Here is an 18,697-nt window from a genome sequence, read left to right on the forward strand (position 1 = left end):
CGGTTAACATGGGGTCAATCCATTAAACCATGCTATTTTAGGGTGCAGACCTACACGGTTAACATGGGGTCAATCCACTTGTGTGCCTGAATTACATTTCTCCATTTTTTCAAAATGGTCAAATAAATTTGAAATGCCAGCTCATCAGATCAAAACTGACAACATGAAAGGAACGGTAGGTAACACTATAATACTTACATCTAGGAAACTGACGTCGATGTGGAGATCAATGTCCACATCGTCGATGGCACCGTATTCCCTACGACAGGTTAGGAAGATGAAGAGATTTCACTTCTCTATCGTCACATAAAGACACCTTCAGTCAGAGTCAACATGCATATTGTTGAAAACATGGGAGATTTCCGCATTGTCTCTTGGCTACTTTGATATCTCAAACATAGAAATGCCACAAAGAGGCTGATCGAGAGCTTTTTGCATCTCGAAAACATGTTTGAAGTCATATATCAGCATTACAATGAAAATGCATTATTCAGCACAGCTATCCTTTCATATCTTATTCTCAGCATAGAATGGTGCACACACACACACACACACACACACACACACCCCCCCTGGAAGACCAGCTCTCTACTCTGTGATGAGTCATCCAGTAGGCCCTGCCATATACCACCAACCACACTGACTCACCCAATTTTAGATTAAAGCTGTAACGTCACAAAATGTGGAAAAAGTCAAGGAGGTCTGACTACTTCCCGAATGCCCTGTATATTATTATCACCTGAGAGATACTGCGTGGTGTCCCTGTATGTTATTATAACCTGAGAGATACTGCGTGGTGTCCCTGTATATTATTATTACCTGAGAGATACTGCGTGGTGTCACTGTATATTATTATTACCTGAGAGATACTGCGTGCTGTCCCTGTATATTATTATTACCTGAGAGATACTGCGTGGTGTCCGTGTATATTACTATTACCTGAGAGATACTGCGTGGTGTCCGTACATCTCCCGGACCGCAGCCAGGTCCACCTCCAACTGGGGGTGCTTGTGGAGCTCGCCATCAGAGTTCACCTACCAGAGAGAGACGTCACCCACCCATCAGCAGTATAGTCAAACCTCTTCACAGTAACTTAGACCCCAAAGAGCAAAGAGAATCACAGTGAACAGCAAAAATCTCCCTAGAAGGACGATACCTAGAAAGGACCCGGACTCCGAGGGGAGACCTGAAAGGCTTTTTATTTTATTTTTTAAAGTGCGGTCCTTTGCCCTCCCTTCCACTAAAATGTCATGATTGGACAGTTTTCTAAAGAGAACCAAAACACGACCAATCAGCTGCTAAGGACATTTTGTGCTTTTGTCTGGCAAGATCAACCTAGAGCAGAACAATAATCCGTTTGTGGGATGTGTTTGACCACCTACAGTATACCCACTGTGCAAAACTGATTGAATCAATGTTGTTTCCACGTTATTTCAACAACTAAACTCAATGTGATGATGTTGAATCAACGTGGAAAAACTGATTGTATTTGTAAAAAGTCAAATCAATGTAAAGGAAATGGTATACATTTTTTTCACTCAACTTTTAATATAAATCCAATGACATCGTGTTTTTTCTTTGTGAATTTCACGATGAATTCAACCAAAATTGAATCAAAACTAGACGTTGAAATCTGTGCCAAGTGGGTATGCTTTAATCTTTAATCTGAACGCTCCAAATACTAGTGGAGAACAAAAAAGTTTCACTGAGCAGGATTGTCTTTGTCCCATGTAAGCACCCTATTCCCTATGTAGTGCACTACATTTGACTAGAGTAGTACAAACGAGGGCACTACATAGGGATAAGGATGCCATTTGGGAGACAAACTGTATAAACAACCAGCTAACTCAATGTGTCATCTCCTGTTCTATTTCATTGGCCGGTTCAATTTCTGGGAGGAGCTAAATGAAATCCAATATATTCACTGGAATATCAACAAACAAATTCTCCCTAGAGCTGTCCAGACACATTAAACATGAAGTCTCCTAGAGCTGTCCAGACACATTAAACATGAAGTCTCCTAGAGCTGTCCAGACACATTAAACATGAAGTCTCCTAGAGCTGTCCAGACACATTAAACATGAAGTCTCCTAGAGCTGTCCAGACACATTAAACATGAAGTCTCCTAGAGCTGTCCAGACACATTAAGTCCCCTAGAGCTGTCCAGACACATTAAACATGAAGTCTCCTAGAGCTGTCCAGACACATTAAGTCCCCTAGAGCTGTCCAGACACATTAAACATGAAGTCTCCTAGAGCTGTCCAGACACATTAAACATGAAGTCTCCTAGAGCTGTCCAGACACATTAAACATGAAGTTTCCTAGAGCTGTCCAGACACATTAAACATGAAGTCTCCTAGAGCTGTCCAGACACATTAAACATGAAGTCCCCTAGAGCTGTCCAGACACATTTAAGACAATAGTGGAGTTAATGTGTCATAATTATTTGCTTTAAAACTAGGGGTGTGTCAAGTACTCAAACAAAACGAGTATCGTAACGGATATTGAGAATTTTCCCGAAATACAATTATGACCTGTATTTTTAGTAATTACGAGTGTCAGCACACATCTCTCTTTCACTCAAACAGTATGAAGCACTGTGTTCTCTCAACAACTATTGGCTAGTTCTTCTGTCTGTAAAGAAACAGGGCGGGGTTTTGTCAGTTGAGCCTGCTGTCACAATTGGCTTAGAACAAGCCACTCCTCCTCTGCTCTCATTTCCCCAGACAGACAACAGACCGTTTCGGTCACTGTCTCAGGACACAAGTCTCTCCTTCTCCAAACATCATGCATGAATCAGAATCCATAGCTAGGTCATTTTTTGTTCAAATCGAGTTACTTCCTGTCAACTGAGGCCATATGGTTGTTTTGGTCTGTCTACTTGGCGTTGTTCAGCAGGACTACTTCGTCTTTCTGTATACTTATTGCATTCCTGACCACATCTGTCATTATGTATATCGGTAAATAGCCCACCCAATTTACCTACCTCATCCCCATACTGTTTATATTTATTTACTTTTCTGCTCTTTTGCACACCAGTATCTCTACCTGCACATGACCATCTGATCATTTATCATTCCAGTGTTAATCTGCTAAATTGTAATTATTCGCCTTCCTCCTCATGCCTTTTGCACACAATGTATATAGACTCTCTTTTTCTACTGTGTTATTGACTTGTTTATTGTTTACTCCGTGTGTAACTCTGTGTTGTTGTCTGTTCACACTGCTATGCTTTATATTGGCCAGGTCGCAGTTGCAAATGAGATCGTGTTCTCAACTAGCCTCCCTGGTTAAATAAAGGTGTTCTCAACTGGCCTACCTGGTTAAATAAAGGTGTTCTCAACTGGCCTACCTGGTTAAATAAAGGTGTTCTCAACTGGCCTACCTGGTTAAATAAAGGTGTTCTCAACTAGCCAACCTGGTTAAATAAAGGTGTTCTCAACTAGCCTACCTGGTTAAATAAAGGTGTTCTCAACTAGCCTACCTGGTTAAATAAAGGTGTTCTCAACTGGCCTACCTGGTTAAATAAAGGTGTTCTCAACTGGCCTACCTGGTTAAATAAAGGTGTTCTCAACTAGCCTACCTGGTTAAATAAAGGTGTTCTCAACTAGCCTACCTGGTTAAATAAAGGTGTTCTCAACTGGCCTACCTGGTTAAATAAAGGTGAAATAAAAAAATAAAAATAAAATGTAGTGATCCAAGCCCATGCTTGCTATTATTATTTCTACTGGGCCAGGCATGTTGACCGAGCGACATGTCATTACAAAATAAAACATGTTTATTTTGATTGTACAAATGTACAATCAGCAGAGTATCACATTTACATTAGTATTGAGACCCTTTACTCAGTACTTTGTTGAAGCACCTTTGGCAGCAATTACAGCCTCGAGTCTTCTTGGGTATGACGCTACAAGCTTGGCACACCTGTATTTGGTGCCTTTTGGCAAACTCCAAGCAGGCTGTCATTTGCCTTTTACTGAAGAGTGGCTTCCTACTGGCCACTCTACAATAAAGGCCTGATTGGTGGAGTGCTGCAGAGATGGTTGTCCTTCACGAAAGGTTCTCCCATCTCCACAGAGGAAATCTAGAGCTCTGTCAGAGTGAATATCAGGTTCTTGGTCACCTCCCTGACCAAGGCCCTTCTCCTCCGATTGCGCAGTTTGACCGGACGGCCAGCTCTAGGAAGAGTCTTCCCCAGATCTGTGCCTCGACACAATTCTGTCTCGGAGCTCTAAGGACTATTCCTTCGACCTCATGTCTTGTTTTTTTTTTGCTCTGACATGCACTGTGCTTTTCCAAATCATGTCCGATCAATTGAATTTACCAAAGGTGGACTCTAATCAAGTTGTAAAAACATACGATTACTGGTATGATGAGATCAGCACACCCCTATTTAAACCATTGGTTATGTTATTGATAAAGAAAACAATAACTACAGTAAACCTACTGACATCAAGTAAACATTATCTAGGCCTACAACCATTAATATATTTTAAGCTAGCCTGAGGCTAGTACTTTTCAGACCAGGCTAGTAGAAAACATGACATTTTGACACTGGCAAGTGACATTTTTGTCTTTTCAAATATCCTATGGTATATTTTGTACATGGGCTAGTAAAAAAAAAATTGTGGTTGACTGGCTAGAGCCCAACATCCTTAAAATGACATCCCTGCCTTCTCCCCACACTACATAATCAAATATCCAAAGAATATCAATCATCACAGGTATATGAAACAAGGTCCTACTCACTCTGTAATTGTTTATGACAGCTTCAACATTATGTAAATTAAAAACCCATGAGTTACCCTCCAATCTAGGAGGTTAATAAGGAGTGTTTTATCTAGAAGCTTTTAAAGAATAGCCAATAGGGCCCATATATAATGTGTTGCTGACGTGACACGTTTCCCAAAGCCCCACCACAGGGCACACACACACACACACACCAGAGGAAGATGGCCATATTACGGTGCCTGACTTTGGGAGAGGCATTTAATTCTAAAGCCTGTCACGCGAAACAATTTGGACGCAATTTATGTTGCAGATGCACACTCCCAAGTGACATGCTGATACACGAAGCAATTCAAACAGAATGTAAATTGCAAGCAACATCCAATTCTATCATACATCACATGATTTCATAAATTATTTGCTTAGCCAAATGTCTGGTAATTGTAACAGCATCGAGACACAAAATGCTGATTGTACAATTTAGATAGCTAGCCAAAAATGTTGCCCAAAACGATGTTTTACCAAGCTAGTAAGCTAAGCTAGCTAGCTGTAGTCATGTTGGAACAATGTCAGCTGAAACTGGACAGAGAAAAGGTCTGGTTTCAGTTTTAAAATGACACATTTATTGACTGCCAGACCATATACATAAACCACGACTAGCCATTTTTTTTTTGTTATACATTTCCCATTTGGCATGTCTCTTTTCGTCCTGCTTTGTGGCAGCACCGACACCTGTGTTGGCATGACAACTGGGTCGGAGTTCAGAACGGAACGATATGACGTGTCATGTGAACTTTTTTCTGCTCACTGATTGGACATTGCATACAGACAATTGAGTGAAATAGGATTGATTTCTATCGCTGGCGATGCAATGCAACTAATTTGCAGGGGGAAATTGTTTGAGGGTGACACATGGAGCAACCCAGAAGCAAGCAACATAAATTTAGTCCAGATTGCTTCGTGACCGACGGGAGGCATCAATCACAATCTTTAAAACAGACTCGCTACTCTCACAGAAACGGACTAATCACTCAAACAAACTTCAGAAACTGTCGCTTTGTCACAAGAGACCGAAACAAAGTTCACCAATCAACAGTTAGGAGGAGAAGGAAGGAAAGAGACGATGCGAGAGCGAGAGAGAGAGAGAGGCAGCCGTCGCTCATCAGAACAGCCGTATATTTCCATATGGAAAGTCATTTCATTTTGGTGACAGAAACGTCCCACTACGGTGAATGAGCAGCCTCGGGTCTCTTTCTGAGTGAGCGGACTGAAAATATAAAAGAGCTTTATATACTTGATGAGTCTAGGACCACTTTAGGGAAATCTGCCATGGACTCAGGTGGAGAAGCCAGGGGAGGTCTGGACCTTTGATTTCTGCCTTCTCCTTAGTCTCTCACTCGATATAAGGAGTTCTACTTACTGCCACTGTAGCTACGGGGTGGTTTCCTGGACACAGATTAAGCCTTGACCCGGACTAAGAAAAAACAATATTCTCCAAAGTGCTTTTTAGTCCAGGACTAAAGTAGCTTAATTTGTGTCTGGGGAAACCTGCCCTAAGAAATCTACTGCCTCTGTAGCTAAGAGAGGGCTGAACACTGGCAATCTAATGGTTTGATAAGTTATAGCAGTTGTTATGGAGGAGATGAGGCTTGATGCTTACCTGACCTCCATAGTAAAACTCCTCAGAGTCAGCATCCCCCTCAGAGTCCTCCTCTATGGCATAGTGGCACTGGGGGAAGTTAGACATGTTATTACACACTATTACACCGTTACTACACCCGTTATTAACTGTTATGGCTGGGGGGGGGCAGTATTGAGTAGCTTGGATGAATAAGGTGCCCAAAGTAAACGGCCTGCTCCTCAGTCTCAGTTTCTAATATATGCTTTTTATTAGTAGTATTGGATAGAAAACTCCAAATTTTCTAAAACTGTTTGAATGATGTCTGTGAGTATAACAGAACTCATATTGGCAGGCAAAATCCTGAGTTGAAATCAAAACAGGAAGTCAGAAATCTGAGCTTTGTATGTATTCACCAGAGTCCCCAATGAAATCCCCTTGAGATATGAATGATGTTGCACTGCCTAGGGGTTCCACTAGATGTCAACCATCAATAGAAATTATAATGAGACTTCTATGATGTTGTGGGAGTGAATGAGAGCAGAATCTATCAGGTGTCTGGCAGTCGGCCATTTTCTGATCACGTTTATTCCTCATGGTATCCACTTGCGTTCCATTGCTTATGAAGACAAGAAGGAATACTTTGGTTGGAACTTTATTGAAGCTATATGTTACAAACATCCTAATGATTGATTCTGTACTTAGTTTGAAATGTTTCTTCGACTGGTAATATCACTTTTTGAAGTTTTTGTCCGATATAAAGCTGACCAGAATTCACGTTTGGATATGTATACCAAACGCGCTAACAAAAGAAGGTATTTGGACATAAATAACGGGCATTTTCGAACAAAACAAACATTTATTGTGGACCTGGGACTCCTGGGATGCTTTCTGATGTCGATCATCAAAGGTAAGGGAAAATGTATCATGAAATGTCTTGTTTATGTTGACGCCATCTTTGCGGCTGTGGTGTTTTTACTTCTGAGCACCGTCTCAGATTATTGCATGGGTTTCTTTTTCCAGTAAAGTTTTTTTTAAATCTGACACAGCGGTTGCATTAAGGAGAGGTATATCTATAATTCCATGTGTATAACTTGTATTATCATCTACATTTATGATGAGTATTTATGTTGAATGATGTGGCTATGCAAAATCACTGGATGTTTTTGGAACTAGTGAATCTAACGCGCCAATGTAAACTCAGATTTTGATAAATATGAACTTTATCAAACAAAACATGCATGTTTTGTGTAACATGAAGCCCTATGAGTGTCATCTGATGACGATCATCAAAGGTTAGTGATTAATTTGATCTCTATTTGTGCTTTTTCTCTCTCTCTCTTTGGCTGGTAAAATTGGCTGTGTATTTTAGTGAGTTGTTGGTGACCTAACATAATCGTTTGTGGTGCTTTCCCCGTAAATCCTATTTGAAATCGGACACTGTGGTGGGATTAACAACAAGACTACCTTGAAAACGATATAAGATACATGCATGTTTGAGGAATTTTAATTATGAGATTTCTGTTCTTTTGAATATGGATGTTGTTATTTCGCTCCCGGTAACGGGATCTCCGCCATAAGAAGTTAAACACTACTACACCGTTACTACACCCATTATTACAGTTACTACACCTGTTACTACACCCGTTACTACACACTATTACGGCGTTACTACACACTATCATTACACCACTAAACTATTACACCACTAAACTATTACACCACTACACTATTACTATATTACACCACTATAATATTACACCACTATACTATTACACCACTATTACACCACTATTACACCACTATACTATTACACCACTATATTTTTACACCACTATACTATTACACCACTATACTATTACACCACTATACTATTACACCACTATACTATTACACCACTACACTATTACACCACTATTACACCACTACACTATTACACCACTACACTATTACACCACTACACTGCCATACTATTACACCACTATACTATTACACCACTATACTATTACACCACTATACTATTACACCACTATACTATTACACACTATACTATTACACCACTATTACACCACTACACTATTACACCACTACACTATTACACCACTATACTATTACACCACTATACTATTACACCACTATACTATTACACCACTACACTATTACACCACTATACTATTACACCACTATACTATTACACCACTATACTATTACACCACTATACTATTACACCACTATTACACCACTACACTATTACACCACTATACTATTACACCACTATACTATTACACCACTACACTATTACACCACTATACTATTACACTACTATTACACCACTACACTATTACACCACTATAATATTACACCACTATACTATTACACCACTATAATATTACACCACTACACTGCTATACTATCACACCACTATTACACCACTACACTGCTATACTATTACACCACTACACTATTACACCACTACACTATTACACCACTATACTATTACACCACTACACTATTACACCACTACACTATTACACCACTATACTATTACACCACTATTACACCACTATTACACCACTACACTAGTACACCACTATAATATTACACCACTATACTATTACACCACTATAATATTACACCACTACACTGCTATACTATTACACCACTATTACACCACTACACTGCTATACTATTACACCACTACACTATTACACCACTACACTATTACACCACTACACTATTACACCACTACACTATTACACCACTACACTATTACACCACTATACTATTACACCACTACACTATTACACCACTACACTATTACACCACTACACTATTACACCACTATTACACCACTACACTATTACACCACTACACTATTACACCACTACACTATTACACCACTACACTATTACACCACTATACTATTACACCACTATACTATTACACCACTATACTATTACACCACTACACTATTACACCACTATACTATTACACCACTATACTATTACACCACTATTACACCACTATTACACCACTATACTATTACACCACTATACTATTACACCACTATACTATTACACCACTACACTATTACACCACTACACTATTACACCACTATTACACCACTACACTATTACACCACTACACTATTACACCACTACACTATTACACCACTACACTATTACACCACTATACTATTACACCACTACACTATTACACCACTATACTATTACACCACTATACTATTACACCACTATTACACCACTACACTATTACACCACTACACTATTACACCACTACACTATTACACCACTATACTATTACACCACTATTACACCACTATACTATTACACCACTATACTATTACACCACTATACTATTACACCACTATACTATTACACCACTACACTATTACACCACTATACTATTACACCACTACACTATTACACCACTATACTATTACACCACTATACTATTACACCACTATACTATTACACCACTATACTATTACACCACTATACTATTACACCACTATTACACCACTATACTATTACACCACTACACTATTACACCACTATACTATTACACCACTATACTATTACACCACTATTACACCACTATACTATTACACCACTATACTATTACACCACTACACTATTACACCACTACACTATTACACCACTATATTACACCATTATTACAATTCCACCACTACACACATTGCTACACTAATAGTCATTACATACTACCATACAGTTAACATTACACACTAATAGTCATTACATACTACCATACAGTTAACATTACACACTAATAGTCATTACATACTACCATACAGTTAACATATTTACACACTAAACAGTTCTTACCCCTTATTACATACTATTACAATTATTACATAATACTACACAGTTATACATATGCCATACTGTTATAGTTATTACATAATACTATATAGTTACACATTACATACTATTATACCTGTTATTACATACTAGTTCACACTGAAAAAGTTCTCTATAATCTTGATATTAAATAGCTGACGTTATAATGCTAAATGACTTGCTAGGAGCATGTATGAGCTTTTATAATGTCTTATTAAATCAGTGATGTACATCTCACCTGATTCTTGTCTATCTGATGTTTGGACTTGATGGACAGGCAGCAGTTGGCGTCATTATTGACCCTAATCTCTGTTTACAAAACACACACACACACACAAAAACAAAACAATACACAGTTAGCCAGGACGTCTGTTCATCTAAGTATCTGCTATACCAACAAACAGTCTGATAAACAGAGATACGACAGCAGAGTGACTACAGACAGTCTGATAAACAGAGATACGACAGCAGAGTGACTACGGACAGTCTGATAAACAGAGATACGACAGCAGAGTGACGACAGAGAGACTACAGACAGTCTGATAAACAGAGATACGACAGCAGAAAGACTACAGACAGTCTGATAAACAGATACGACAGCAGAGTGACGACAGAGAGACTACAGACAGTCTGAAAAGCAAACAAACCTGTTGCTATCCTGTGGAAGATGACGGGGATCTGGTCTCTGGTGACTAGAACTTCATCCTCGTATTCAGAGTTTGACACGTATGTATTGTCTGGATTGGGAAAAGAAGAAAGAAGACACTTAATTTGGAGGCTAACTAAGATACGTGCTCATAACTCATATCGTTCAAGTCGGGAAGTTGAGTCAAATACATTTAAACTCAGTTTTTCACAATTCCTGACATTTAATCCTAGCAAATTTGTCTTGGGTCAGTTAGGATCACCACTTCATTTTAAGAATGTGAAATGTCAGAATAATAGTAGAGAGAATGATTTATTTCAGCTTTTATTTCTTTCATCACATTCCTAGTGGGTCAGAAGTTTACATACTCAATTAGTATTTGGTAGCATTGCCTTTAAATTGTTTAACTTGGGTCAAACGTTTCCGGTAGCATTCCACTAGCTTCCCACAATAAGTTGCGTGAATTTTGGCCCATTCCTCCTGACAGAGCTGGTGTAACTGAGTCAGGTTTGTAGGCCTCCTTGCTTGCACACGCTTTTTCAGTTCTGCCCACACATTTTCTAAAGGATTGCGGTAAGGGCTTTGTGATGGCCACTCCAATACCTTGACTTTGTTGTCCTTAAGCCATTTTGCCACAACTTTGGAAGGATGCTTGGAGTCATTGTCCATTTGGAAGACCCATTTGCGACCAAGCTTTAACTTCCTGACCGATGTCTTGAGATTGTTGCTTCAATATATCCACAATTTTACTGCCTCATGAAGCCATCAATTTTGTGAAATGCACCAGTCCCTCCTGCAGCAAAGCACCCCCACAACATGATGCTGCCACCCCCATGCTTCACGGTTGGGATGGTGTTCTTTTGCTTGCAAGAATCCCCCTTTTTCCTACAAATACAACAATGGCCATTATGGTGAAACAGTTCTATTTTTGTTTCATCACATCAGGGGACATTGTCCCCATGTGCAGGTGCAAACCGTAGTCTGTCTTTTTTTTATGGCGGTTTAGGAGTAGTGGCTTCTTCCTTGCCGAGCGGCCTTTCACGTTATGTCGATATAGGACTCGTTTTACTGTGGATATAGATACTTTTGTACCTGTTTCCTCCAGCATCTTCACATGGTCCTTTGCTGTTGTTCTGGAATTGATTTGCACTTTTCCGCACCAAAGTACATTAATCTCTAGGAGACAGAACGCGTCTCCTTCCTGAGCGGTATGACGGCTGCGTGGTCCCATGGTGTTTATACTTGTGTACTATTGCTTGTACAGATGAACGTGGTACCTTCGGGTGTTTGGAAAATGCTCCCAAGGATGAACCGGACTTGTGGAGGTCTACAATTGTTTTTCTGAGGTCTTGGCTGATTTCTTTTGATTTTCTCATGATGTCAAGCAAAGAGGCACTGAGTTTGAAGGTAGGCCTTGAAATGCATCTACAGGTACACCTCCAATTGACTCAAATTATGTCAATTAGCCTATCAGAAGCTTCTAAAGCCATGACATCATTTTCTGGAATTTTCCAAGCTGTTTAAAGGCACAGTCAACTTAGTGTATGTGAACTTCTGACCCACTGGAATTGTGATACAGTGAATTAATCTGTCTGTAAACAACTGTTGGAAAAATGACTTGTGTCATGCACGAAGTAGATATCCTAACAGACTTTCCAAAACTATAGTTTGATAACAAGACATTTGTGGAGTGGTTGAAAAATTAGCTTTATTGACTCCAACCTAAGTGTATGTAGTAAACTTCCGACTTCAACTGTATCACGTTGAACTAGATAAGTGCTCATAACCCGTATATCACAGTCAACTAGATAAGTACTCGTAACCTATATATCACAGTCAACTAGATAAGTACTCGTAACCCATATATCACAGTCAACTAGATAAGTACTCGTAACCCATATATCACAGTCAACTAGATAAGTACTCGTAACCCATATATCACAGTCAACTAGATAAGTGCTCGTAACCCATATATCACAGTCAACTAGATAAGTGCTCATAACCCGTATATCACAGTCAACTAGATAAGTACTCGTAACCCGTATATCACAGTCAACTAGATAAGTACTCGTAACCCGTATATCACAGTCAACTAGATAAGTACTCGTAACCCATATATCACAGTCAACTAGATAAGTACTCGGAACCCATATATCACAGTCAACTAGATAAGTACTCATAACCCATATATCACAGTCAACTAGATAAGTGCTCGTAACCCATATATCACAGTCAACTAGATAAGTGCTCATAACCCGTATATCACAGTCAACTAGATAAGTACTCGTAACCCGTATATCACAGTCAACTAGATAAGTACTCGTAACCCATATATCACAGTCAACTAGATAAGTACTCGTAACCCGTATATCACAGTCAACTAGATAAGTACTCGGAACCCGTATATCACAGTCAACTAGATAAGTACTCATAACCCAATTAATCACAGTCAACTAGATAAGTACTCATAACCCATATACAGTGGGGCAAAAAAGTATTTAGTCAGCCACCAATTGTGCAAGTTCTCCCACTTAAAAAGATGAGAGAGGCCTGTAATTTTCATCATAGGTACACTTCAACTATGACAGACAAAATGAGGGGAAAAAAAATCCAGAAAATCACATTGTAGAATTTTTAATGAATTTATTTGCAAATTATGGTGGAAAATAAGTATTTAATTTAACCTTTATTTAACTAGGCAAGTCAGTTAACCTCAAATTCTTATTTACATTGACGGCCTACCACGGTCAAACCCCGATGACGCTGGGCCAATTGTGCGCCACCCTATGGGACTCCCAATCACGTCCGAATGCGATACAGCCTGGATTCAAACCAGGGACTGTAGTGATGCCTCTTGCACTGAGATGCAGTGCCTTAGTAGCTGTGCCACTCGGGAGTTTTCATCAAGGACCTCTAACATACTTTGCTCTGTTCATCTTTCCCTCGATCCTGACTAGTCTCCCAGACCCTGCCATTGAAAAACATCCCCACAGAATGATGCTGCCACCACCATGCTTCACCATAGGGATTGTGCCAAGTTTCTTCCAGATGTGACGCTTGGCATTCAGGCCAAATAATTCAATCTTGGTTTAATCAGACCAGAGAATCTTGTTGTTGATGGTCAGAGTCCTTTAGGTGACATGAGATGTCATGTGTCTTTTGTGGCTTCCGTCTAGCCACTCTACCATAGAGGCCTGATTGGTGGAGTGCTGCAGAGATGGTTGTCCTTGTGGAAGGTTCTCCAATCTCCACAGAGTAAGTCTGGAGCTCTGTCAGAGTGACCATACGTTCTTGATCAACTCCCTGACCAAGGCCCTTCTCCCCTGATTCCTCAGTTTGGCCGAGCGGACAGCTCTAGAAAGTCTTGGTGGTTCCAAACTCCTTCCATTTAAGAATGATGGAGGCCACTGTGTTCTTGAAGACCTTCAATGCTGCAGACATTTGTTGGTACCCTTGCCGAGAACTGTGCCTCGACACAATCCTGTCTCGAAGCTCTACGGCTTGGTTTTTGCTCTGACATGCACTGTCAACTGTGGGACCTAATATAGACAGGTGTGTGCCATTCCAAATCATGTCCAATCAATTTAATATACCACAGGTTGTTGTGGAAACATCTCAAGGATGATCAATGGAAACGGGATGCACCTGAGATCAGTTTCAAGTGTCATATCAAAGGATCTGAATACTTATGTAAATAAGGTATGCATTTGTTTTTTTTTTTATATATAAATGTGCAAAACATTTCTAAAAACCTTTTTGTTTTGTCATCAAGGGGTATTGTGATGTCATCATTGGGTATTGTGATGTCATCATTGGGTATTGTGTGTAGAGTGCTAGGTATTTTTATTTATTTAATCCATTTTAGAATAAGGCTAACGTAACAAAATGTGGAAAAAGTCAAGGAGTCTGAATACTTTCCGAATGCACTGTAATTTAAAAAACAAGTCGCTAGGTGTAGGCATGTCAATAAGTAAATATGTAAACTGGGATAAGACTAAAGAGTTAATCAGGGTAAACTGGGATATGACTAAAGAGTTTATCATGGTGATTTTTCCACAAATAGACCGGTATTATCCTTTCCATGATAAGCAACGGCTTATCTATTTTTGCTATACTTTCTATTCAAATGTATTATAGTGAGATCATTTCATTCATTTCTTTCTTTCGGGATATGAATACCAAGTATGTCCACTTCACCAACAGACCGTTTTATTGGTAAACTACACAGTAATGTCAAGTTTTATATTTTTAATGAACTAACACATAATACAGTACACTTCATCATAATTTGGTTGTAATCCAAAAATAACAATATTTATTCACCGGTATTTATATTATTTTGTCATAATGCTGAAAATAATTCTCGTCGACAGCTGTCCATTCGCGGGATTAAAACGACATCCAACTGTCACTAGTTCCATTATTATGTTTTGTATCTTCTATCCAATCAGGAATGCTGGACTAAAGAAGCACACTGCATATTCTTTCAAACTAAAAGTTTTTATGCTCCTTTAAACATTGTCTAGGCTTGCACAAGTATCCACCCCCCTTGGCATTTTTGTAAAACGGAAAAGTGGTGCCAACTACTTTCAGAAGTCACATAATTAGTTAAATAAAGTCCACCTGTGTGCAATCTAAGTGTCACATGATCTGTCACATGATCTCAGTATATATACACCTGTTCCGAAAGGCCACAGAGTCTGCAACACCACTAAGCAAGCGGCATCATGAAGACCAAGGAGCTCTCCAAACAGGTTAGGGACAAAGTTGTGGAGAAGTACAGATCAGGGTTGGGTTCTAAAAAATATATTTGAAGCTTTGAACATCCCACGGAGCACCATTAAATCCATCTTAAAAAATGACAAGAATATGGCATCACAACAAACCTGCCAAGAGAGGGCCGCCCACCAAAACTCACAGACCAGGCAAGGAGGGCATTAATCAGAGAGGCAATAAAGAGACCAAAGACAACCCTGAAGGAGCTGAAAAGCTCCACCACGGAGATTGGATTCTCTGTCCATAGGACCACTTTAAGCTGTACACTCCACAGAGCTGGGCTTTACGGAAGAGTGGCCAGAAAATAGCCATAGCTTAAAGAAAAAAATTAGCAAACACGTTTGGTGTTCACCAAAAGGCATGTGGGAGACTCGCCAAACATGGAGGGAGGTACTCTGGTTAGATGAGACTAAAATTTAGCTTTTTGGCCATCAAGGAAAACGTTATGTCTGGCACAAACCCAACACCTCTCATCACCCTCAGAATCATGCTGTGGGGATGTTTTTCGTCGGCAGGGACTGGGAAACTGGTCAGATTTGAAGGAATGATGCATGTCGCTAAATACAGGGAAATACTTGAGGGAAACCTGTTTCAGTATTCCAGAGATTTGAGACTGGGACGGAGGTTCACCTTCCAGCAGGAAAATGACCCTAAGGATACTGCTAAAGCAACACTCTGTGGTTTAAGGGGAAACATTTAAATGTGTTGGAATGGCCTGGTTAAAGTCCAGACCTCAATCCAATTGAGAATCTGTGGTATGACTTAAAGATTGCTGTACACCAGCGGAACTCATCCAACTTGAAGGTGCTGGAGCAGTTTTGCCTTGAAGAATGGGCACAAATCCCAGTGGCTAGATGTTCCAAGCTTATAGAGACATACCCCAAGAGACTTGCAGCTGTAATTGCTGTCTGGTGCAGAGATCAACAAGGCCTATGGTGTCATCACTACCGTATTTTGCCACCTTGTCCTGGATGAGGGCGAGGTTCTTGGCAGTCTGGCGAAGTACACTTTCAAGCAAGTCTTTGGGATGGAGATGCAGTATGGCAGTCGTGCCAAACATCTCATCAACCACCTGGTGGAAGGGACTTTGTGGATCTGAGGCTCTTTCCCCTGTTGCCTCCATCATCCTCCAAATCCCACCAACAACAGTCGCCTCAGAGAGCAACTAGTCCATGTTTGGGAACACACACACCAAAGCACGCAACAGGCTGACCAATACAAGGGTTGAAAGATTGGTGGCCATCCGGGCAAATTTGAGGCTTTTTGAGCCAAGGTTGGAAACCGACAGTGAAGATGAGGCCCCAGAGTCTAATGTTCAAGAGCTGGACCTTGAGGAGGTCCAGGGAGAAGACATGGAAGCCTGAGAGAAAGACAACCAAAGCTTTATTTTCTATACTATCATTTTACAGAAGTTGAAAACGCTTTTGGGAGATGCGATGGATCGTTGGGGATCCTTCAATATTCCCTTTTGTTGTACAGTGAAATCATCCCATGTGAAAGGTCAACTCATTTAATTAAAATTCAATTCGTAACTAAATTGTTTTTTAAATTTCTAATGGAAGGATTTACTCAATTGCAATTATGTGTAGTTATGATATGATGTAAAACGTTTGTTTCTGTCTCCATATGATATGGTAAACATATCCAATGCAAAAAAAACAACTTGGGTCAAACGTTTCCGGTAGCATTCCACTAGCTTCCCACAATAAGTTGCGTGAATTTTGGCCCATTCCTCCTGACAGAGCTGGTGTAACTGAGTCAGGTTTGTAGGCCTCCTTGCTTGCACACGCTTTTTCAGTTCTGCCCACACATTTTCTAAAGGATTGCGGTAAGGGCTTTGTGATGGCCACTCCAATACCTTGACTTTGTTGTCCTTAAGCCATTTTGCCACAACTTTGGAAGGATGCTTGGAGTCATTGTCCATTTGGAAGACCCATTTGCGACCAAGCTTTAACTTCCTGACCGATGTCTTGAGATTGTTGCTTCAATATATCCACAATTTTACTGCCTCATGAAGCCATCAATTTTGTGAAATGCACCAGTCCCTCCTGCAGCAAAGCACCCCCACAACATGATGCTGCCACCCCCATGCTTCACGGTTGGGATGGTGTTCTTTTGCTTGCAAGAATCCCCCTTTTTCCTACAAATACAACAATGGCCATTATGGTGAAACAGTTCTATTTTTGTTTCATCACATCAGGGGACATTGTCCCCATGTGCAGGTGCAAACCGTAGTCTGTCTTTTTTTTATGGCGGTTTAGGAGTAGTGGCTTCTTCCTTGCCGAGCGGCCTTTCACGTTATGTCGATATAGGACTCGTTTTACTGTGGATATAGATACTTTTGTACCTGTTTCCTCCAGCATCTTCACATGGTCCTTTGCTGTTGTTCTGGAATTGATTTGCACTTTTCCGCACCAAAGTACATTAATCTCTAGGAGACAGAACGCGTCTCCTTCCTGAGCGGTATGACGGCTGCGTGGTCCCATGGTGTTTATACTTGTGTACTATTGCTTGTACAGATGAACGTGGTACCTTCGGGTGTTTGGAAAATGCTCCCAAGGATGAACCGGACTTGTGGAGGTCTACAATTGTTTTTCTGAGGTCTTGGCTGATTTCTTTTGATTTTCTCATGATGTCAAGCAAAGAGGCACTGAGTTTGAAGGTAGGCCTTGAAATGCATCTACAGGTACACCTCCAATTGACTCAAATTATGTCAATTAGCCTATCAGAAGCTTCTAAAGCCATGACATCATTTTCTGGAATTTTCCAAGCTGTTTAAAGGCACAGTCAACTTAGTGTATGTGAACTTCTGACCCACTGGAATTGTGATACAGTGAATTAATCTGTCTGTAAACAACTGTTGGAAAAATGACTTGTGTCATGCACGAAGTAGATATCCTAACAGACTTTCCAAAACTATAGTTTGATAACAAGACATTTGTGGAGTGGTTGAAAAATTAGCTTTATTGACTCCAACCTAAGTGTATGTAGTAAACTTCCGACTTCAACTGTATCACGTTGAACTAGATAAGTGCTCATAACCCG

At 40.0% G+C, this 18,697-nt stretch overlaps 1 protein-coding gene across 1 annotated transcript; it reads right to left on the minus strand.

Annotated features, from left to right (window-relative positions):
- Window positions 1-198: 198 nt before the first annotated feature.
- Window positions 199-16,778, minus strand: LOC139401025 (protein mono-ADP-ribosyltransferase PARP8-like; the record flags this gene model as incomplete). Its single annotated transcript, XM_071145550.1, has 6 exons — window positions 16,532-16,778; window positions 10,878-10,967; window positions 10,469-10,539; window positions 6,389-6,457; window positions 940-1,034; window positions 199-259 (listed from the first exon to the last, which is right to left on the minus strand). Coding segments are annotated over exons 1-6 (633 nt in total), but the record flags the coding sequence as incomplete, so codon positions are not given.
- Between the last annotated feature and the right edge of the window lie 1,919 nt (window positions 16,779-18,697).

Source organism: Oncorhynchus clarkii, unplaced genomic scaffold, assembly GCF_045791955.1.
Source record: "Oncorhynchus clarkii lewisi isolate Uvic-CL-2024 unplaced genomic scaffold, UVic_Ocla_1.0 unplaced_contig_9661_pilon_pilon, whole genome shotgun sequence".
In the NCBI taxonomy this organism is placed as follows: Eukaryota; Metazoa; Chordata; class Actinopteri; order Salmoniformes; family Salmonidae; genus Oncorhynchus; species Oncorhynchus clarkii.